The following is a 24,050-nucleotide window of genomic DNA, read 5'->3' as shown; positions in this document are numbered from 1 at the left end:
TCTTTGTTTTTTGTTATATGTGTAATGGTTGCTGCTGTGTCATTTTGTATGACCGTATTTTTATTTATGTTTTAGTCGAAAGGGAAAAAGCCTCTCTTTGTTCAGTTAGTATTGGAGAATATTTGGAGTTTATACGAAGCAGTGGTCATCAAAAGGTAATGTATTACTTATTCAAAGAATAATGCTTTTTATAGGAGATGCTTGGTTATTGTGAGGTGCATTATTCAGTGCAAGTTAAAAACCCTTCATTCAATTTTCTGTTTTAATGAGGTAAAAAAGTAAAAGCTGCTGCCAGATTTTGTGTCCATCTTCCTGCATCCCAAATCTATTCTCTGGTGCACTGGAGATCTATCTGCATTGTGAGTTAAGCATTTCTGCAGGAATAGCAGTTCAGTCAAATTCTACCAATATGTTGTTTGCTCCATTGAGTTTTGTGTGAAAGAAACGTGTTCTAGTGAACAGCTATGTATTGCAGTACAAAAAGATGTTTTGTAAGTATAAGGTAAGGCTCACAGCTGTATGTTTCTAATATGTGATTTCTGTTGTAACTAGGGACAAGGATAAAGTGGAAAAGATGGTACATTCCTTAGGACTCACAATTGCTGCAAGAGACTTCCGGCATACAGATCCTAAAGTTCTCCTCAGTGCTATCTGTAGTCAGTGGCTTCCAGTGTCACATGCTGTGCTCAGTATCCTTTGCTTTCCCAGGAATCTCACCAATTAGTACTGTAAACGCAGAAGTACTGTATATTACTTTAGATTGAATAATGCCATGCTAACAGTAGTACTGTATTTATGGATGATGATTACTGGGTTTTAAACTTCTTAACACTTGATACAGCTATGGTGTGTACTAAGCTACCTAGTCCTTTAGATATATCAGCCGAGAGGGTAGAGAAGCTAATGTGTGTCGGGGCTAGGCGGTTTGATTCCCTACCAGACCAAACACAGGATCTCAAGAGAGGTAAGTTAGTTACATTACTTTTTACTGGGGCTATAAAGTAAGCTATAGAGAGAGAGAAAATCACAATTTTCATCCAGACTGTTTATCACACAAGCAGAAAACTAGTTCAGAATTTTTTTTTTACCATTTGTATTTTGAGTCTGTATTCCTGTAGAGGCTGGAGATCATTGTTGTACACATGTGAAATCGGACAGTAATTCTGAACTAAATAAAGCTTACCTGTTAAATTGGCTATAAACTACACAACGGATAAGAGAGCATTTTTAGAATTGTTTTTGCTGTCCTGCTATTCTTTTTATATGCATTACACACTGTATTATGGTACCTGCTAAAGCTGTACGTAAGATGATTGTCAGATGGAAAATACTGCTATTCCACATTACAATTAGAAGAAAGAGAATTTGGCTGCTGGTAGATTTTTCCTACAGATATGGAGTTTTACTTGCAAGTCCTTTTTTTTCAGATTGCAGAACATTTTTGGCACACAGATTCAATTGCCTTTTCATTGTAGCCCGCTTTCAATGTATTCTGTGAAAGTTTTGAGATTAAGACCCAGACTACTGCCAAATTGGCTGAGCAGTCCCAGCTTTGAATAATAAGGAGTTTTAGATAATGCAGCCAAAATAGTGCAACAGGTTTGTCTCATTCTCTTGCTATTAAAAAAAGTCATGTTGGTAATATTTCAATCACATAACATTTTTTGTTCATGTCAGGGCATCTTGTGTTTTATCCTGGAAATTTCAAAAGACTTGGCCTAAACATGAAAGTGTTTTTATAGCATGCAGCTCATTGGTAATAAAACCATTCCAATTCTGAAGTTTGTAACAGCAGCCCATATGAGATTGTGCACTCATAGTCCCATATTGATCTAAGTATTTGAGATTGAACTGAAAGGTGTGACATTCACTAAAGTATTTCAGAGTTATGATATATTTGTGTACCAGATTGCTTTTCTTTCCTGTTATCATCTTGGTGTTCATACCTGCTAGCTGCTTTATAATTTGTGGTGTGTCTCTGGTTACACAGTTTCAATATAAAACTCTGAAATGTAATCTATCTATTAATTTAACACTTTCAATTCTCTTTATTTATTTTGTATCAGCTTTTATGGAATGTAAGAGTGATGATTCCGCTCCAGTGATTGTGTTTGTCTCCAAGATGTTCGCTGTTGATTCCAAGACACTGCCACAAAACAAACAGAGGTAAGCCAGGAGATTCAAGCCGCATGTTTTTAAATCCACCATGTATAACAGGCCACCTGATATGCTCGAAGTTTCATTCGATGTGCCACTTTTTGATGATTACTCTAGACCCTTTCTTTTGTTCTGCGTTATTCTCAGTTGCATTTTTCTGCTGTGTTACTTCATTTTCAATTAGTTCACTAGCTCCTTTGAAAGTATACATTTGCCCTGCAAAAATATTGATTGCCACAAGGTTCCCATTTCAATATGGATCCTGATTGGTTGGTAAACTCGGGATTGGAGCTAATATGCTTTTCTTCAGACAATTTGTACTCGGATTAAGAAAAGTGCACCACAGAATAGAATGCCGTCCTGGCAGACTTAGTTCAGGCAGCAATGCTCCATTCACACTTGGCAGTGAAATGTAGGCATGTTTTATACAATTCAGTAGACTCGCTGCTCAACATGTTTGTGTAAACTCAGCCAATTTACTTTAGATTGGTTGTGTTGGCTGAAACTGAAATTCAAGACGGATCTGAAAGGAGACAGGTCTGACAGCTAGGAATTTCACTCAAGGTGCTTTGCCGATGCAATGATTCTGGTTAGATTGAGTATACAGTCAAACATTTGTTTCACCTGTAGCCTTACAAGCACGTGTCCTTGTAATACTGAATGAGACACACAAAGAACATCCGATTCATCATTCCCCTAATTTGTGTAAAATAAAGCATATTCTCTCATACCCCAACAACAACAACAAAAACAGCTCTAAACGATAGCATTGTCACAAATGACTGGCTGGGAACATACCAATAACGTTACCATTTTGTATTCCCATTTTGAGTGACAGGAACCACAGTGCTGTGAAGAACTGTCAACTTCTTTAAAACACCTTTACCTTGCATAGTCGCTACTCTCCCTTGGCCTCTGAGCTAAGTGAGTTTTTTTGAGCAATACATAAATACATGTTGTTTTAATATATGATCTGAGACCACCACATCTCCTTTATTTAATTACAGGCCAATCCTGAGTGCATACCCTGGCCGCCCTTATCAGTAAGGCATGCATGGTTCCACCCCAACAGGTCATGAGTTTGTCCTGGATATGCACTAAATGAACACTAGATGGAGGTATCGGCATGAGAACAGTGCTTATGTTATGTAAACGAGCAGGACTTTTTGTCTTCTTGAAAAGCCTTAATCAAGAAAGAGACTGATACTGAAGACAGTTACAGATGTGTTTGAGCTTCAGTCTGGAGACTTTCATGTGAAATGCTTTCTCTTTGATTATCAGTGGCCTCTGGAGTGTTGACTCATTAATCAGTGATTAGGCTTGTGTTCCGTGAGGGTATATGAAGTGTGATGGCATCTTTTTTTTTTTTTTTTAATTATTATTAGTTATTGCTGGAGAAAACAGTGAAACTTACCAGTAGAGATCTCAGTGGTACAGCCAGATTCTTTCCTTCACTTTGAGTGCTTTCTTGCACTGATAATGCATTGCCGAGTGGATGTTTTTAGCATTAGACATTATGGAGTAAATTTAAAAAGATGAATGTAACCATAATGTTTTACAACATGTCCCTCAGGTACAATATATGGAATACCAGTCTGCAGTCACCCTTTCCTGTGGGCTTCATGGACTCATGCCCAAGCAAAGCTGTATTTGTTTCTTACACTAATCTAAGAAAACCATAAAACTCAAAGAACAGATTATCCTCTCTGAAAGGATAGTAGGGCATTGAAGAATTGCCTTCTAAACTGAGCACTATATATTGTGAGACAGCAGGGAGGGGGTTAATTCCTCCCTATAGGAAAACATGTGCGGAAGGCACATTATGGTTTTGTTTTGTTTAATTGTTTAATTGTTTTATTGTTTAATCATTACCTGCACCTGGCTATTATTGAAAATTAGAGCCAGGTGCAGGGTTTAAAAGGAGAGCAGTCAGTCTGCTCTGGGCGGCTGCTGAAGAGGGCAGAAGCCCGACTGCTGGTGTGTGGGTACAGCCGTAATTTAAAAGAAAACGGCAGAGTGAGTTCTTTTTGTGTGTGTGCTGTTCTGTGTGTTTTTGATGCAGGTAAACAGCTTAGCTGTCCTGTTTAGTTTAGGTTCCTGTTTTGTTTTAGTTAGTGCTCAAAGAGAGCTAGGTGTGTGTTTGTTTGTTTGTTTATTTTTGTTTTGAGTTTATTAGAAATTGCGCAACCGCGCTTTCAAAAATCCATTTGCGTGTGTTGGGTCAGTGCTTTTAAAGGGGCAACGAACGTGAGAGGTACCATTCTTTCACAATATATATATATATATATATATATATATATATATATATATATATATATATATATATATATATATATATATATAATTAACAAAATAACATAATTAAAAATGCTATTCACAGCTATTTTCCAAATAAACCTCTCAACATATCGACTTCTTTGTTGCTAGCTCTTAATGTTGTGTGGCTTGTGCTGAAACATGCTAATATGATTATCAAATGAAAGCTGCGTTGTGACTTGAAAGAGTTGTGTTACAGTGCTTTTATTATTGAAAGCATATGATAGCAGAAAAGCTTTGCAGATTTCTTTTTTTCTGTTTGTTATGTGCATTGCTGTAATCCTTATGTCTGTGCTACATATGCAGATAACAAAGAGCCCAGTGTTTCTGATGATGTAGGGCGCTTTTTTATTATTATTTGGAACCGGATTTAAAGAGTTTATTTCTACCACAAACATAACAGGAAATCTCACTGAACATGCATGAACTGATTAGGATTGAGGATCCATTTTTGGGGAAGGGTTTGACCTGGGTACGTGGTAAGATAGTTGTTGGAAAGATACACTGAAGAATTTGAAATAAAGAAAAGTTATTCACATGTTCAAAAATGTTTGTTCTGATGAAATCCCACTGGGCTAGTTTGTCTGGGCACCCGATGAGTCAACATGGAAACTTTCCAGCTCAGTATCTTGGTAGCATCTGTTGCTTAGGTTCAGGGGGTGAACAGTGGAGACTGACTTGACAGCAGGAACGGTGGTCACTTGCTGCTCTGCAGTCCTCATGATCGGCAAGCGCTTGCAGCTGTGATGCTTCATCCCAGTAGGGTAGAAAAATCGTGGTAACACTGAGAAATTGACAGGCAGATACTTGTAACATTGATTTTGTAAACTACAAACTCAGAAACTATATAAGCTCGCCATGTTGGCTCTTCACTGTTTTTGAACAATTTAAATCAACTTTTTGGCTGTAGTCATTTACCAGTGGGGAGAAATAATCTATTAGACAAAAGTCTGCTTTAAGACTGATCAAAGTCAGAGTTTGTAATTCTGTTACTACTGAAAACAAATTAAGTCAGTGATTCAGAGATTTTACCCATTCAGAGTGCAGCTTCTGTTATAGATTACAGGCTTGCCTATAGGTTAAGCATGACTAAATGTACCATAGTTTGGAATTTTTCCACATTATATCTGCTAGACACATGGATCCACTCAGCAAAGATATTAGTTAATCAAGACAACATATCAAATAACTCAAGTGTAAGTGTTCTGCTCCAGTGTTTGATAATTGCATGGTTCAGTACTCTGCAGTTGGCATCTCCTCTCCCATTCTTTTACATTTGGCTGGCAGCCTTAAATAAAACAGAAGTACATCCTTGGGTGAGCTGTCATTATTCTTCCTTAGGATTTAGAAGACAAACCCTTCTCATGCAACTAAGCCTTAATCATAGCATATGATGAAGTAGAGGGAGAGAGTGTCATAGTTTTAGAAAGATATATCGGCAAGAAGATGACATCATCTTGGTTAATGAGAAACAATGAAGCTTTCCATTCTAATGATCAAACAGATATTTAACTGTGTGTCCATGACGTATTCCACCTGCTGAAGAACTGAAGATTGCAAGATGCTGTTTCACAGCGGTAGGCCTTGCTGGGACTTCTGTCTTTGGGCACTTTATAGATCACAAGGGAATCAATCTAGACTTCATTTTATTACTGTTAGTATGAAAACTCAGTTTGGCATCATATATTACAACACTGGAGTCCTGTTCTGTTAGCTTTTTTTTATGCTGAATATTTTGTAATTAACTGGTGCTTTTGAAAAGAGTATTCTCCCTATTGTGAATCCTAGGCAAATGCTAGATTTATTAAAGTCTTAAAAAAAAAAAAAAGCAGCATTGTTTATGACTGATGACTGTTCAGTCATGTACAATGCAGTGATGCGTTTCATTAGCTGTACTGCCGAATCGCCCACATTCTTTTGTTTGACATACATTGTGTGGATTGAATTCCAGAGTACACACATATGTGCTGGAGCTGACGGCACACGCTTCGGAGGACAGCATGTGTTCGTCTTCGCAGCTCCCGAGTCTAAAAATAATTGGATATACCAAATTGGGAGAAAATAATTGGCGATTTACTAAATAAAATAAAAAAAAACTACTATGTTGAGCAGGTTACAAGTAGCATTTATCTCTGCTTTTAGTATAGAGTTACAAGTCACTGAATATCAGTCAAGAAAACCTATGTCAACGACGGGTGTGCTTCATTTTTATATGAAATGTTGCGGCTTCACCTTCTATCAACTTGTCGTACCTTTGATTGCTTTTGTGTTTTAGTTAACGAGGAACTTGGAAATACTTGTCAGATTTGCCTTAATAGGTTTACGATTGAATATGCGTCCATTTTTAAAATATGCCAGAAACTAGTGATTGATGTTTACAATAGTAATAATAACCAAGGCTCATAACCTGGTCTCTAGAAAACAATTTGTTTCTTCTCATTTGAATAATAATAACCTCATATGTTCCTTGATGTAAACCCTGCCGATTACCCGTACAATCTCAGTTGCGCTGTGGTATTTCATAGCGCTTCTCTGCTTCTGTTTTAAGTCATTATATGAAAGTGTTCTGCCTTGTGAATGATGCGGCTTCAGATCCGAAGGTGTTACAAGTCACTTGGTGATGTCTCTACTGTACAAGAATGTTATGATTATGTGCTGTTGCCATAGCAATGATTAATGTAGGTCATCATTGTTGTGTGGATACTTCGAGAGAGTGAATAATCTTACTCTCTAGGTGCTTCTGAGTTCTAAAATTAAGCAAGGCTCTGCATTGAAATGTCTTTAAGTCTGATTGGCAGATGATGTCATTTAGCAGGGACGGTTTGGGTGTACACTGTAATGCACTAGTGCTATTCACTAGGTGAACTTTAAAATACTGCAGCTGGCAATTTAAAAAGCAAGCTCCACTAATACGACTTTCTTCACAAAAGTAGATTGTATCTGTAGAAAATGAGACCGTTCTAGTTTGATAATGTGATTAAGGATGTTGATTTCCTTGGACTGGTGATTGATAGTGTCTTCTTTCTTATTGCTGCAATTTGTCCTGAGCAATGCACCCCCAATTAAAAGTTGGAGACAAAAAATGAGCAGAAGCTTCTAAATCAACAAGCTGTGTTTTCTAGTAACTCCATTGCAATTCCTTTGTATCCTTCTGGCTTCTGCTGGCATTAAGATTGATTTTACCAGAAACTGCCTTATGCACAAAACAGAACCATCAAGCTGTTTATATTTAGTTACCTCTCCAAGCTGTGCCACTAGGAACAGTAACAACATTTAGCAAATACAACGAGAAAAAAAAAAAAAAAAGTTTAAACACAGTGATATAGATTGGTCTTCTAGCACCTTGAAATGGGTTGTTTTTTTGTAATTAGTTATTTATTGTGGATATTATCAATATTCTTTGGTTGGATTGGGTTTCTTTAACTTTATCCCTGTACCCAGTCCTGGGTTTTAGAAATACTTTCAATTAAGTACAGTATATTATTGAAATGATCAGGAGCCGAGTTTGATGTTAAACATATTCCTCACTAGTTACACGATCCACTCCTGTTTGTAACCCTGCAGACTCAGATGTGACTTGTGTGTTCATGCTGTGAAAGGTGCAATCAGTTCAGAGCAGACTTATCAGGAACCGGCACCTGGTCATTTCAATAATATACATAAACAAGGGAAGTTCAGAAATCCAGGGCTGTGTGCAGGGCTAGTGTGAATTCCAAGTTCTACTGTATAAAAAAACAAACATGGAAATGGGGACCTTGACCCCCTGGGATTAGCAGCAAAGCATACTGAGTCAAAATATGCACTTAGCTGGGCAGCCCATCAACAATTAGACACTACCAGCAGCCTATCACGTCTGTTCAGAATGTGATCAAAGTGAGAATCCCTATTTGATTCTTGAAATCCGGAGACCACATTCAAAAGTTAAATGGTAAACATGTGCAAGTTTGTGCTTTTTCACTGTAGAGTCAGACGAAGTGTGTAAGTCTTTTGCAGACAGTTTTAGTATCATTTTTTCCCTCACAGATTTCGTGATCTACTTTGTGGTTTTTAAAATTCTTTAAGACTTGGAAACCATTACCTCATACTTGCAGCAGTGGGTGTTATAAAATAATACATATATACATTTCTAGAGTGGTGAATGAGAGTATGGGTGCCTGAGTAGCTAATCAAACAAAAAGTAAATAAAAATGAAACTTTGGACTCCTGAAAGAAGCAATTGTATTTCTGATTACTGATTTATTAATAACAAGCTGTAAATTTGAAATGCCGCGGTACACACAGTCGTGTTTTATATGGATATAGCCTATATATTTTACAGTTGTAAATGTTCTAGCCTGGCTGTGAGATATCTTTGTCCTCGAGCCAACAGTCAACCAGAGACCTGGAATCATGGGACCAGTGTGGCATATTTCTATTTCTGATTCCCTCTGTAATATATGGAGCTGTTTGAGGGGTGTACTGCAGTTTCTCTCAGCTCACAGCCAGTATAAAACTCAACTGTGAATGTTCCAGTTTTCTTAGAAAATCTGGTTTCCTAGAAAGGCTGACATTCTGAAAATATAAGATAAGCGATTGCCTTTTTAGGGGTTTGGGGGCTATACATAGGCTTGCTGCGTTTCGATTTTAATCGGTAAAGCTTGTTAAAAAAATAAATTCTCGTGAAATAAATTTATATAGGATAAACGTTGGTAAAAACACTCGCTATTTTTTATGTTCTTACCAAAAATAATGATTTAGAACTCATCTCTAGTTTGTGTAGTTTTTAACACTTGCTGTCTGTCCCGTCTCCGTTCTGCTCTGAATGGCTGGGGGTCGCTGTCAGTCATCTCAGTGGTCTCCCCGATTGTGGTTTCACTTCCGGTTGCATGGGTGCATATGTGCCACCACGTTCATAATTAACACATTATTATTTCAGTCCTTAAAAGAAGCTCTTCTTTTCTGCGGCAACTTTGAAGTTCACACTTCATTTGTCACGGAAGCATTGCACTGAGTGGGTGCAAACTTGACATATGGATACATTTACAACATCGGCCTCCGACATGTGTGCATTTTCAACTCCCTGGGAGTTTGTACTTGTATGGTTTCATTAAAAAGTAGAAATACAAATATCAGTTCCTGTAACAGTTTTCCTTTAAGATTTGCAGTGTAGAAGAGCTCTGTTATAGTAAATGTATTAACAGACATATGATATATTATTATAAACTGTAAAAACAGTTTTTTCTGTAAGTTGGTGATAGGCAAAATGAACATGTTTGTATATTCCTACTACAATCTTCTGTCATCCAAGCAGCTCTTTCATTTAGTGTTCAGATATTAAATCCGCTCTGCTTTGGTTATATTGGTTTATTAAAATCTGCATTTAATTTGCTAGTTTGGAACTCTTTTCCATTGATACTGCAGATGAAAATAGATGGTCTCTGCTGTGGAACTGACATACTAGTAATGATGTTGAGCTCTCTTTGGTCATGAAGCAATGTAGTCTTTTTTTAACTCGGGAACTTCCGGTGAAGTAGATTTCTAATTTTAACTGCATTTACTGTGAGAATCGTGGAGGCAAATAAAAAAAAAAAGCAAAACAAATGAACGGACTTTAGTTACTCACTGGAGTTAAAGACTAGTTTCGGCTTACAGGCTCTAACTGTTTTGAAGACAGGACCCCATCAGGGGATCGTGTTGCTGTTCTGTTGTAATTACAGAATTTGTTTTTATAATTAAGGGGTGTAAAAATGGGTTTCAAAAGAATTAGAAGGACATTTATATGACATTATTATTGGCTTCTTGATGAGAATGAAATGGTAATGTTGGGCATGTTTATATGGGCACATGCTGCCAACCATGTTTTACACAACTGGCTCAGTCAGAGATCTTTAATCCTTAGTTTTGTTTTCCAGAAACTAGTTCTGCACTCTTTTCCAAGGGAGGATACAGTTTTCCCCCTGCTAGGCAGTGGGTCTAGCATCACAGCAAAGTCGATGCTCTGACTTTTGAGCATTTGTTTCTTTTTTACACTAGTTTTTGTACATAAACAAATGATTTATATTATCATACTTTATATTCAAATGGTGCTCAGTTTTCCAGTCTTTCATTTCACTAATCTACCAAACATCAGGCTGCCTAGTTTAACACATCCCTTCTCTCCTGGCAACTTTCAGAACTTTTACAACAGTTCAGAACTCATAACTTTGTATTCTATACCAGTGTTGTATAACTTTAAGGCCTTATCAACCAGTGGAGGCTCCTCAGAGGAGGCAAGGGAAGCAGTGCCTCAAAATTTCAAAGTGAAAACAAATATATACAGTATATATATATTGTTGTGTAACATTATAATATAATAATGTTCAATAAAACAAAAACAAATATATTGACTGAAATTACATTACATTTTAACCAAAACCCTAGAACCCTAGGCAACTCTCCGTTATAAACTCCTATCTGCTATTAACCACGGTACTAGCAGTAGCAGATCATGTGATGTGAGCACAGGTTTTAATTGAAGGAGCCCAGAGAGTTTGTTTCATCAGAGGGGACAAGCCTCCATTACAAACTCCTATCTACTTTAACCACACAACAATAGGTTTGTAATTGTGTCTCTTGTGAATGAACAGTCACCAGCCTCAGTACCTGCCTTAAGAACATTTATTTTGAAAGTATTTTTTGGAAAGTGTGTTACAGGTGCTATTTGACCGGGTCGTGTCCCTGGCTCTGCTTTTTGTATAACCGGCTCTGTCTGCTCTTTCAATTTTCATCCACGGCAGAGAAAATAGATTTTGTACTGACAATGTCTTACTGCTGGAAAATGTCATTTTGCATATAGTATGGCAATTCTGTTTATGTACAGTACAGTACACTATCACTCCATTTTTAGTTTGGCAAATATTGTTTGTAGCATTATAAGTGCACGTTTTATTGCCTTTTAATTATCAATAATAATAGTAAACGTGTTAAATGACAATAGCATTTGCATGGTGCCAGATGCTAGCATATTAGTGGTGTATCAACGTGATGTATCTTTACTGGAGGCTTTCCTACTGTTTTGTAGTTTGTGTATCTTATTCCCCCTCACCCCCCACTGGAGATTTGACAAATCACACCCAGTGACGTGGTCTTGAAATCTAAATGCTATATTGATGTTGTATACAGTGCATTTTTAAACATACGCTGGCAGTGTGTAATAGTTAAGTTTACTGGAATAAACTATGATGGGCTACTGTTTTTTTTTCTCTGCTAGCTAGTGGAGAAAATTGTGTTTAACAGCAAAATTAGGGTAAAATATTAAGCTATGAAAAGTGTTTCTCAGTCAGAATACAGTAATAAGATTCTACTGCTGCAGCCCCCTACCTTTTTTCTGTCTCCTGATTTTTTTTATTTATTTTTTGCCCACCGGCCGCCACTGTTATTAACAACAGTAACAACATTGACATTTCATTGATGCTCGAATCACCCAACAGGAAATGGAAAGACGGCAGCAGCTTCACTTGAATGCTATTAGGTATTCTGTGTCCCAATCACTATTTTAACAAATACTTTATTTGAAATAACGTTTTATCATGTTTATTTATTGTTGTTGTTTTCACTACATTATACACATGACTTCCACTAGACACCGTGTAAAGCTGTCTTAAACACCACATGATGCAAGTAACCTCTGCAAAACACCCAGTTTGGAATGCTGTGTTCCAAGCTATCTCTATGGTAATGGCCTACTCATTCATGTCTCCATCAAGATGTATCCTACATACCAACGATATCAGTATAACCCTGGCAGATAAATGTAAATCTATTGAGCTATGTAAGTCAACGTGTTCCTTAGATTTTTAAATTATGTTGAGGGTTAATTTCTGTTGAATTTAAATGCAAAATCAAAAACTTGCCTCATTCACTGCCTGCACAATTCTATGGCATGTGCAAACATGTATTGGGCAGAGTTAGCTGGCCCTTTCATAGTTGCTAATGGCAGTAAGCTGGCTGACTGAGCGTGATGAGCTGACGTTGACAGAAGCTGTCTTGGAATCCAGGTGGAAATTCATTCAATACGAATTGCGCAGTTCTCGTAGCAGACGTTAACGGTTTCATTAACAAAAGTGTAATGGCATTAAAAATGAATTTAAAAAGTTACAAAAGCAAAGTGTTTTACCTTCGTACATGAAAAACCAAGACAGTTTTGGCTTAGAACTTGTGAGCTTGTTGTGCCATCTAAGCCCTGGAATTCCATGCTGGAATATTGAACTTTTGTGTTTTCCCATTTTACTTAACATGCCATTGTGTGATGTGCCATATTACGTTTGTAACACATTCATTGTTCAAATGGTCTGATAGAAGGTTGATGAACTCATAAAGTATACTAAACTACCTGTAATGTAATTTCCCTATATAAAATGTATATTCAGGTGTCTGAGGCCTGATGAAAGAAGAAGGATTTGTATAGCTAAAAGCTTCCCTGTCTTCAGTGTTAGGCCAGTCCTGCTCATACACAAGCTGCTGAGTTTGAAGAGAAGGCTCTGGGTTAACTTCTGGAGTTGTTTCCCTGGAAGACAGCCACTAACCCCAGTGACCCCTGTACAAAGCTGGGATTTAAGCCTGTGACATTTTGGTGCAGAGGGTCGCCACACTTGTCTGTTAGTGCAGAAAAAAAACGGTCCATTTTGTGAAAGGATATCTGTTGTCTTTGTTGTTGACACAGTATGAAATTGGGCTCCGATAGGCATCTCTGTATATATGTGCACATGTTATTGTTAAGGTTAGGTGAGAACCAGGGGGTTTCCAGTTCAAGCTAGTATTAGCTGCTGCAATTCACTGGATTCTTGCATCAGTGATTTTTTTGTTTTGTTGTTGGTGTCACTATAATGGTGGTTTCGTTTGTAACACTGTAATACTAACAAATAAATGTGTCCATTAACATGTTTTGCTTCATGAATCATGGTGATTTGCCAGGTTTATAATGTCAGGTAGTAACTCTTTATTGTTCTCTGATTTCCTGAGTGAGGGTTATTTAAATGCATTTCAAATCGAAAAACATTGCATTTAAAAATACATAAAGCAGCCGTTTCCATTAAGTACACAACATGAGGATCATTCTTAATGGAAGTAGATTGTCAGGCAGTATGATGCTGCATCTATAGATCTTTGTCCCTTTTTCCCAGAAGGTAAAAAAAAAAGTGAAGGCGTATCTAGTTATTAGCAATAACAATTCATTAGTTATTATCTTTCCCTGGGTTATGTGGAAGACGTCTCTGTACAGTATACCCCTATTCATGCTGTATTTCCATTTGATTTGGACATTTGCAGGCCTTTAACTCAAGAAGAAATTGCACAGCGAAGGGAACTGGCCAGGCAGAGGCATGCAGAGAAGCTTGTAGCTAGTCAAGGGCCAGATAACCCTGAACAAGCTGTTACTGGCAATACATCTGAGGCTGCAGCATCCACTGGGGAGAACAGAAAAGGCAAGCCTGCAATCTTCACATCAAACAGAAATACACTTTGCTGTCTGTTTTTTATTTTATTTTTTACCTGCAACCTCTTATGTTGTACAAAATATTGTTATGCTGCAGTAGATTATTTTTAAGAAGTGGAGTACATGCTTTATGGTATGAATTAAAAAATATATTTTTTTTGCTTTGCTTTACTACTTACTTGCATTGTTATTACACTCGCCCAACAGAACAGACAAAAAGCCAGAACAGACAAAAAGCAGTAACTCATGCAAGGATATAGGACCTTTTATAGTGAAACTGAAATACAGATTATGATCTTTTTAAAAGCTAAACAAATTATATTTTTCTATCACATAGAAATACAAGATTTGGTTATCCATATGTTGTTAATGAAGGTTCTGTTGAATGTGAAGTAGTTGGAGAGGACAAAATTAGAGTCACATAAAGCTGAGGTTCAGCTACGGAGACCCTTACGGGTGACATTAGGAAACAAAAAAAAGGATCTGTTTGGTATGTCTTTGGCCACAATGGGTTTCTAAATGTCATGACAGATTGATGATTCTTAAAAACAGAAATTAACCCCACCGGACCCTCAGAAACGACTACATCAGGAAGAGGCGTCCTTTTGGTAAGAAACAACTTCAGTCAGCTGGACAAGGGAAATGTGCAGAGACACAAGGAGCTGTATTTATAAAGCATTAGAGTGACGATAAATGCAAAGGACTGCATTGTCTACTTTTACCGACATGCTAATGGTTTGTGAATGCATCTGTAAGGATTGTGGGGCATGTCTGCAACAAAACAGAAAGTAGAAATTCTGAAATTGAATAAACAGCTTGTTTTATAAGCATCATCGATGTATGTAACCAAGCAGGCTTCCTAGTAAAATACTGGCGTCTGTGGCCATTTTGGGTTGATTTACTCTCTTCCCTTGTACTGTAGGTGCAGATCCACTCAGTAAGCAGATGGAGACCATGACTCTGAAAGCCAGCACACCAGAGAAAGAAGACAAGGAGCATTTTGTTGCTTTTGCCAGAGTTTACAGTGGAGTAGTGCGGAGAGGGCAAAGGATGTTTGTTTTGGGCCCCAAGTATGACCCAGCTGTGGTCTTAAATAAGGCAAGCAAAATAAAAATGTTTTTAACCTGAAAAAAAAAAACAACTTAATCATACAGTAGGGAAAATAAAATATAGAAGTGGATCGTGATTTTAGATCAGAAACAAAAAGGATTGATTTGCTTATCATTTGAGCAGTCGGATATAATCAAATTAAACTGCTGAAAAAACCATCTGTACCACATTACTACCCTCAGCACAAATGATCTATTTGATGGAGTGTTGGGAGCCAATACAACCCCCATGTCAAGTAAAGTTTAGTCAGCTTAGTAATAAGTTCTAGATTCTTTCACAGATAAACCACATAACGACTGCTAAGCACTCAATTACCAAAGCCCAATGGGATCCTATCCATTTACCTGCTTTGTTTAACAAACAAATGCCTTTAGGTGACATTTGCCCTGTTTATACTGTTCAGATGAAGGATAGAATATAGCTTAAGTAAGTCCTGAAGATGCTATCAGTATGTGTGTTTGTATATACCAGCAGTCTTCACAGCTGGAGAGGATTACATTGTCTCCACTCAGGTAAAAGCACACAGTGTCTAAAGATCTCACAGATAGCAAGTAAATCCACAGACCTAAGTGATTTTCAAGGATGTACAAAACATGGTTTTTATGCAGCTAGTGTCTGATGCACATAATTATTAGCGACCAGGTTTAAAAGAAAAAGAGATTAAGTGTGCAACCACCTTTGTCAGGCGTCATCAAGCAGGGTATACATGGTTTATATGTCATTGTTATATATATATATATATATATATATATATATGACCATTTTAACCCCTTCTACATTTTTGTGTTACCAATAACAGTAAAGAAAAACACTCAGAACACTTAACTTTGCCTATTTGTTGTATGTTTTACCTCAGAATTCATGACATTTTTAAAGAAGGACTTTAATCAGCAAGTGATACTGAAATGATTTAAACGCAGAAAAGGCATCAGTATTTTTTTCCCCATATTGTTTAGTTTGCATACCTGTTTCCTCTACATTATTTCTTCCCGAAGACAATCAGAAAGCATACACACACTCCCTGTCTGCCTGTGCCATTGAGACAGGAATATCAAAGAGACCCATGTGTCCACAAGCAATTTTTGCAATGCTAAAACAGCAAAATTACTGCGGGCGAACTCCAAATGTTAGTGTTATGAAATGATGTTATTTCGAGTTTAGAGGCATATTAAATGTGTGTTATTGTGTCATACAGACATTGAGCCATACATCTTAATAGCACTGTAGGGCTATCAACTATTCTGCAACCATCAGCTTTAATGCTTTTGGGATACAAAAAAAAAAGGTACTTTGAAAGGTCTGCTTCTTTTGTCTGCAGGGAATTGCTGATAGCAGAACACAAGGCAGTTACAGTGGGCTTGGTTTTATTTCCCCCAAAACTGTCTCCATCTGGTTTGGGGAGTATTTCTGGCAGATATAGCAAGGGATGAGGTCTAGCATCAAGTCCCAGCACACAGCAACTACTGAGTGCTCAGACATAACCTGTAGTCATTTTTTGTTTAAAGTTTGTGTGCAGATTATTTTATATATTTTTTAACCAGCTCATTGCTGTGTGTCATATTTAGGCTTTACTATATCTAGCCACATATGTCTGTTTTCATTTAGTTGACGAGGTGGTGGTTTGAAGAAATAATGTTATAAAATGTGAGCAGTGATCTTCTTATAATGAAGATTTTGAGTTTCCTGTAAATCCTAAACCAAAGATATAAATCCTTATACAGGGGCCTCTTGCATACTTGTAATGCCACTGAATGGATTTCTATCTTCTCTGACTGATGGAGAACAGTACACCCCTAAGAGATCTAAGATTAACAGCAATGCTTAGATAAAATATCAAAAGTGAAATAAAAAATGCTGGACCTACAAATCAATATTGCTAACTCTGAAACAAATGTTTAAGATATTTTCTGTCTTAAAAAAAATCCAGAGGGAGACTCCAGTGTGTTGTTGGTAATTGTCTTCACTAATATTTTTGTGTTTGTCTCCCGCTCTCAGTTGCCTGTGGGCTGTTCTGCTGCAGATGATCTTCCATCAATACCCCACATGGCTTGCTGTACACTGGAGGATCTGTACCTGCTCATGGGTAGAGAGCTGGAGCAGCTGCAAGAGGTGCCCTCAGGCAATGTGCTCGGTACGTCCTTCTGAACAACTTTCTACTTTGATAAATCTGTGCCAAAGGCTTTTTAAAATGTGTCCTAAAGCACAAAAAGGCACTCCCCCACCCCACTATAAAATAATATTCTCGGTATATCCTCCCCTAGAAATGGAAGTGAAGTTGTTTTTAGTTGTCTTTTGAATGCTGGTTTGCAAGCTGTCAAAAGCTTCCATTGCAGGCTGCTTCGTGACAATATCCAAGAAACTGACAGATGCTGGTAGTCAATACTCACGTGCACATGGCGTTTTAAAACTTGTTCTGGTCTGTTTTATGAATTTCAGCTTTTCAACAGCACATTTTATATTGGTATGATATAGTGCAAATTGTTTTTTGTTTTGGATAGCCTGCTCTGTTTGGACAGCTCTATGTTATCTGGGTATGTTTTTATTTGTACTAGCAAATCTTCTTAGTTGAACATGCTTTGTATGCTGGGGGTAAACATCTTGAAGTTTCACACATTTAACTGTCAAGAGGCTTATCTGTCAACATAGATTTTAGGCTCTCTTCTCCTGGCAGCTTTGCAGGTATATGGTGATGACAATGGTTTTTGAACCCACATGGGTGTATTTGCCAAAGTAAACACTTTGTATTTCCAATAAACACTAGTGGCATTACAAAACAGACCCCTCTTTCTGTAAAGGGTGGGAGGGGTAAACTAGCTGTCAGTGTAAGACTTGACTATAGTATGCAAAAACAAGCATGCAGAAAATGAATTTATACAGTATAATCATACAAAACTAGTGTCAGTTAAAACATGCACATGTGCACTTGATTCTCACATGATTAACACAACATGGAATACACAACACTAACACAAGCTGTAAAAAATCTGTGTCATCTTTAAATAGCTGTGTTCCCCCTCACCCTGTGGGTTTTTAATTGGGTTTCCAGATATTTGGTACTATCACAAAAATGTCAAATGCTTTCCAGATGTTTAAATATAGGGAGATTTGCAGAACTGCTTAGGAAAATCTTTATTGGCAATATGATATTCATTTTGTGCACCAACTGGATAAAGCTAAATGAAGATTAATAGGATGCTTATTCAGCACCACTGCAGATTATATTTCTTAAAATTGATGGAAGTTCTGGTAAAGTGCACTGCACTGGTAAAAATGTCATAGCCCTAGAAATATGTTCAGGAGTCACTCATTGACTTTATGTGCTGTCTCTGCAAAATGTGTACATGTGATCTTGCTTTAGATTACAACAGTGCTGTTTTTTTGAGAAATTCTTATATTTTGCCTTGCTGAAGGTACAGGACAACATGCTTTAGTAGGGGATTATTAATGAAACATTTAATCAAATATATTCTACATCCTACATCATAATCCAGATCATGTACAGTAAATTAAGTCTATGATCTATTTCACTGCTGGTTTGCACTTGGGTCGTCCGCCTGTTTAACTTCATGTTATTTATAGAAACAAAAAGAAATGCCATCGTTTATTTAATATTCAGAAGAAACAGACTACCAATACAAATTGTAGAAGACATTATTACAGTTGATGAACAGAAGGCTGTGTGTCACAGTTAGTTTATTGGCACTAGGATACACAATTACACTGGGGACCAGCTACTGTATCTGCGTCTGTAACTGATTTCACATCGACTAACGTTGCGTGCATAGCTATTGGTTCAGCCTGAGCGTAGACAGGAAGAGACCATTGCAAGACCAGACAGTAGGTACTGTTTAAAGTTTACTTCTTGAACAGTTTACTTTTGATCATGACTTAAAACCCAACTCTTGTAATAAACAACAGCAAGAGTCGCTGTTGATCTAGCATCTCACCTACCTACCCACTGCTGTCAGAGGCACACAGATCTGCTCAAATGCACACAATCCATGCGAACAGTACCATAAAATCAACATGAACGATGTAGCAATGGTTTTTTTCCGTGCCCTTTTTTAAAACGGATTGCAGATGTTATATACAGTATTCTTTAGATATCACCAGAAAAAAAAAAACATGTTTCCATGCAGATCAGAATAATTTGGTAAATGGGGGGGGAAACAAAAACAACCGCTCAGACCCTGATAGTGGGTGAAGGGTTTTGGAAGGCCCCAGACTGTTAACTGTATGTATTTATGCAGTATATATTTAATGTATTTATTCAGTGCTGGTAATTAAACATATAAACAGTATGGCAATACTTCCTGTTTTTTTACACAAACAGCTGATGGATTCATAGTCCACACACATTTCTCATTGGTGCCTAGTATAACAACACTGTTCGGTCATTATTAAATGTCAAAGATACAACTGATAAAATGTTTAAATTCTATTGGAATTCCAATTCTTTGGTGGTTGTTTGTGCATTTCAGTGAATTACTGCTGACCTTAATTTATGGACAGCATGGTTTACTAAAGTGAAACTAGTACATCATTCTTGAGTTGTTTAGTGCTATTCAACATGTATTTATCTATTAATGTGCTATTGCTTATATGAAGGAAGCAAGCACACCCTCTGTGATATCATATCAATAAACCTTTATTGAAGCTTTTGAAAGATTTGCATCAGCATTTAGTGCAGATGGTTAGGTCAAAAAGAAGTTAAATTGTGTTATAATGGGAAACAGTATATAAGGTTTAGTCAGGGTTACAAACTGGTGGTGTGGTTACAATACTGGCACTTAGTGATGTCATGTGCTCTTAGCTCCCAAGGCATTGTGGGGAATTGTGAAACCTAGGATGGCAATTAGCATATAGTCCAGCCATGATTTGATTAGATCAAGAGCCATTACCTGTATAGAATGGTTAGCCATTAAAAAGTCTTTAATGCCTGTGTGATGAGGTCCAGAGATTAAACAGACCACATGATGAACAAAAGTGTGTGCATGCCAAAGAATTATGGGATCCTCCCCTGAACTGGAAGAGAAATTAAAAGCAGACTTATGCCTCCGCCAATGTAGCAGTCACCACATCACCGAAACAAAGGCAACACATGTGTGTCATGTACTGTAAATCTGGCTTCTGCTTTCTGCAAACTGTCTGTATACTGTGTATTAACAGAAGAATATCCCTGAATCTTTTTCTGTCTATTGAAAATACCGATAGCTGCATTGGACTGTGGAAAAATAAAATAGGTCTTCGTTCTACTAAAAATAGGTCTTCCACTGGATTTTACTTAATGATTTATTTTCCATTTGCTGGTGATTCAGCCTCATCAACAAACCTGATTCATGTTTTTCAGAGTGCATTTCTTTCATGCCAGTTTTTTTTGCAGTGAAAATTGTGGGAGTTCATATTTCATTGAGTGAAACATCAGGGAAATAAGGACAGATGGGCCTGTAAGCCCCAGAAGAAAAACTATCCTAGTTCTGAAACATCCCCACTGTAAATCTTGAAAGTCTCCTTTTTACCTCCTGCTGCTCGTACATGTATATGCTTTTAAACTGCTGAGCCGAAACTGTTTAACGAATGTGACAAAGAGTTAAGCTTGAAAGTACACAAAGGTGAAACCCTTTTAACAGTTTCCTGAATGTCACAAGAGTGGCCTGTTCATACGTTAAGTAAAGGCAGTGCCTTTCATTAGACCTTCACTGGTCACATGGCCTTTAGTGAGAATCCAAAAAAGTGAACAGCCGCATATGCTGAACCAGGCGTCTCCACCCCTGGTCCTGGCGAGCCCCAATCCTGCAGGTTTTATAGGTGTCTGTACATCATCAATGGCTAAAGATCTGGAAAACCTGTTAATCTGGACTAATTAAGCCAATGATTGGTTCAATTAAGTAACTGAGAGCTCAGTTGAAATGAAAACCAGAAGACCCTGTAGCTCTCCAGGACCGGGGGTTGGAGACCCCTGTGCTAAACTGTGTACAGTATATCCAGACTTTCATTACACTAACCAGTTAATAAAAAAGACAGAAACATGGCATTGAAATTGACTTATTCCATTTGGTTTTAAAAATGATTAAATGTGTTCCAGATAACAGCTTTCTGTAGATTCTCACACTTTTTCTTTGTCAGATATGTCCACTTTTGAAAGGCTTTTGTGTACAACTCGGTATTGTATGTGAAGCTGTATTGTATATAGATACTATATTATACAGTGTCTGACTTGTTTTTGTTCGTACACCTGGCAGGGTAATTGCTAAACCCTAAACTTTTTTTTTTCTGTACGATGTAGTTTGGGCATTTATGTGAATAGTATACCGAGTAACTTCTATAATGTAATTCAAACCCAGGGAAATGCTGGATTCCAGCCCTTGAGACATTGTTATGTGGAATAACAGACCAACACCCACACATCCAGATACATAACATAACAATGCAAACATACGTTCATAAAAAGCACAAGTGCAAACATGTGGGCACTCGCCTTGGAGGTGGGGTTACAGTTTCCTACTGCATCTAGCAAGCCTCACTGCAGTTTTCATCATTCAGCCCTCTAGAGGCTGGGTACCAACACATTTATTAAAACACATTTAGAAATCAGTGTTTAAGGCTGCAGCATCTCCATCATTTAATGTAGTTATAGTTTTTAAGATGGCTGAACAAAGTCGTCTATCTTACATATGCATACTATGATAACAAAGGCAATGCACATATGTTCATATATACTGGTATTTTGTGATCCCTTTGGAAACAGTTTTGCATTTGTTTATTAGGATGAACATTAACATCTTGAAATATTCCTGTATGTCAGCATACCACAGTAATGTCGTAATGTATTGTAACAAGGCTTTTAGAGCTTACAGGCAGCATACTCATTAATTGCCCCTGCCATTTAAAATATACACCAGCAGCAGAAAGTCATATCAGTCTTCAGTGGTCCATTTTTTGTATTTGTGTTCATGATAATGCTGGCCAATATGAAATCCAGCTAAGCCTTCTACTGACGGTATTGTGGTATACCACCAAAGTGCTGAGCTCCATGTATATAAAAGAGGCTTTCATTATTAATTCCTATTGCAGAGTTTTTTTTTTTTTTATGACTTCATTCAGAAGCAATGATTTCCGTTTCCGAAGCAATTTATCTTGCAGCTTCAAAGGCTGCAGGAGTGCTTTGTTCCCGACCATAAAATTAAGGAAACTGTTCTTAAACCTAAGCAATTTTATATGCATTAATGAAATGTGTCGATCTTCCTTCCCAATGGGAATGATTTGTAATTTGAAACAAAGACAACAGCCCTTTTTAATTATTTTTAGTCTGGATCGAAAAACAACTGTGGTAAATGTGCAGTGTTCCTTTTGTTCTATTTAATGTATGCATAGGTGCACATTTAACAAAAAAAATAGCCTAATTAGTGTATCTGCTCAACTTGAAACTTCATTTGTTGGATCAAGTGGTTGCTGTTGAGACATTGTAAACAGGAGGGATCTAATTTTCAAATCCTAGGTCCGCTACCATTTACTGCATGACCTTGGGCAAGTCACTTCTCATCCTTTTGTCTTAATCTAGCCAGCTGTAATAACTGGGAAGGACCCCACTGTTTGGCATCTCATCTGTGCTGTCTTGGGTAAATAATTGCTTAAAGAAACTGGTCTAGTAGAAAGATAATGGCCTTAAGATAGCTATTACAGTCATGTCTGCCAGTTGAACAAAGCCTTTGAATAAACTCCCTTTTTGCCCTCGAATTGCACAATTGGCTGTGGCATAAGCTGACCCCTATATTAGTTACTTTATTTTTAGCGTCTTGGGTCTACATCAGATTTTGTAAAATAGGAAGTTTAGGTTATTTTATTTATATATAAATAACCTAACCTAAATTATTATTTATTTTTTCTTATCTGGCTTATTGGATTGTTTTTCCTTGGTCTAGAGCAGAAAATCATTATCGTTTTTAAAAGGCACAAAAATGCTCATGACTTCAGACACCGTTTAAAGCAGACATATGCCCAAACTTTAATGGCAGTCTAACAGTAATGTTGGGGTTGTTAAACAGTAACATGTTTGGTCTGGAATGCACCCATGTAGCCAGAGCCGTTTTGGGAACGAGTTTTTGCAAATGTTAATTGCCTTGCTGTAATGTATTATTAAAACTGTAGTGCAAACTGTTGCTGTTCATTTCTTTAACGTTTGTTATTAAATTGAAAGCACCAAGTGCTTTTAAAAGCACGTTCACTAGCGAGTTTACAATCATTTTGAGTAAAAATAATGATAATGTTGGGTGTCAACAGCCCATATCGTGCTTTTTGGTGGCAATTATGATCATTCAAGAATTATTGAGAGACCATGTAAACCATTTCAGTTTTTGATGTGTGTGTTGTAATGCCAAGAGCTTGTTGCTTGGGTTAAATATATGGGCTGCATCCAACTTTTCACAATTCAATCCAGTTGCAGGGAAGTAATGTTTTGAAAGCATTCGAGCTGTTCTGTAAACAGTGCACTGTATAATGCTGATTCAACACAGAGTTTTATGAAAACATTTGCTTTCTGTTAAGACTTTGCGTTCAACAACACAAGAGATTAAAGTTAAGTGTTTTCCTATAAATTAAAATACACATTTTAAATGTTGTTCTCATTTCTGTGAACGGTGCTTTGCTGCCTGTTTAGCACCAAGTCTGTTGCTTTTTTAAACAGATCTCGTAATTAGTTGGTTAAGGTTTGAAATTTGGAAGAAGTTTTTTTTTGCTGTACTGTAATTTAACACAAATATCGCTCTCCCAGATATATAAGGCACACATGTATACTGTGAAAACGTTCTGTTGAATGTAGATTACCCTTTAGTTTAGGTTGTTGCAGAACTCAGCCTTACTGCTTAACAATATACTTGTGAGCACCTTTTTACTAGCTGGATGGTGTGCTTTATATAATTGTGTAATAAGGCAATTTTATTCTAGCATTTCATGTTATTCTATGTTATCTGTAAAGAGAAATTTGCCAGTACTTGTAGTAACTGACTGTTTGACAGTG

General features: G+C 37.2%; 1 protein-coding gene across 2 annotated transcripts in view; it reads left to right on the top strand.

The window, feature by feature from the left end:
* The window catches only part of LOC117427754 (elongation factor-like GTPase 1), a 65,388-nt gene that overhangs the window by 8,135 nt on the left and 33,203 nt on the right, over positions 1–24,050 (top strand). For both annotated transcript variants that reach the window (XM_058995346.1, XM_058995347.1), the window contains exons 9-15: positions 76–155; positions 553–689; positions 842–964; positions 2,067–2,166; positions 13,759–13,913; positions 14,847–15,022; positions 17,030–17,165. In XM_058995346.1, coding sequence (XP_058851329.1) covers positions 76–155; positions 553–689; positions 842–964; positions 2,067–2,166; positions 13,759–13,913; positions 14,847–15,022; positions 17,030–17,165 — 907 coding nt within the window. The remainder of the gene's footprint in view (positions 1–75; positions 156–552; positions 690–841; positions 965–2,066; positions 2,167–13,758; positions 13,914–14,846; positions 15,023–17,029; positions 17,166–24,050) is intronic.

The sequence above is a fragment of the Acipenser ruthenus genome, chromosome 21, assembly GCF_902713425.1.
Source record: "Acipenser ruthenus chromosome 21, fAciRut3.2 maternal haplotype, whole genome shotgun sequence".
NCBI lineage: Eukaryota > Metazoa > Chordata > Actinopteri > Acipenseriformes > Acipenseridae > Acipenser > Acipenser ruthenus.
This window is presented reverse-complemented; position numbering and strand designations above follow the sequence as displayed.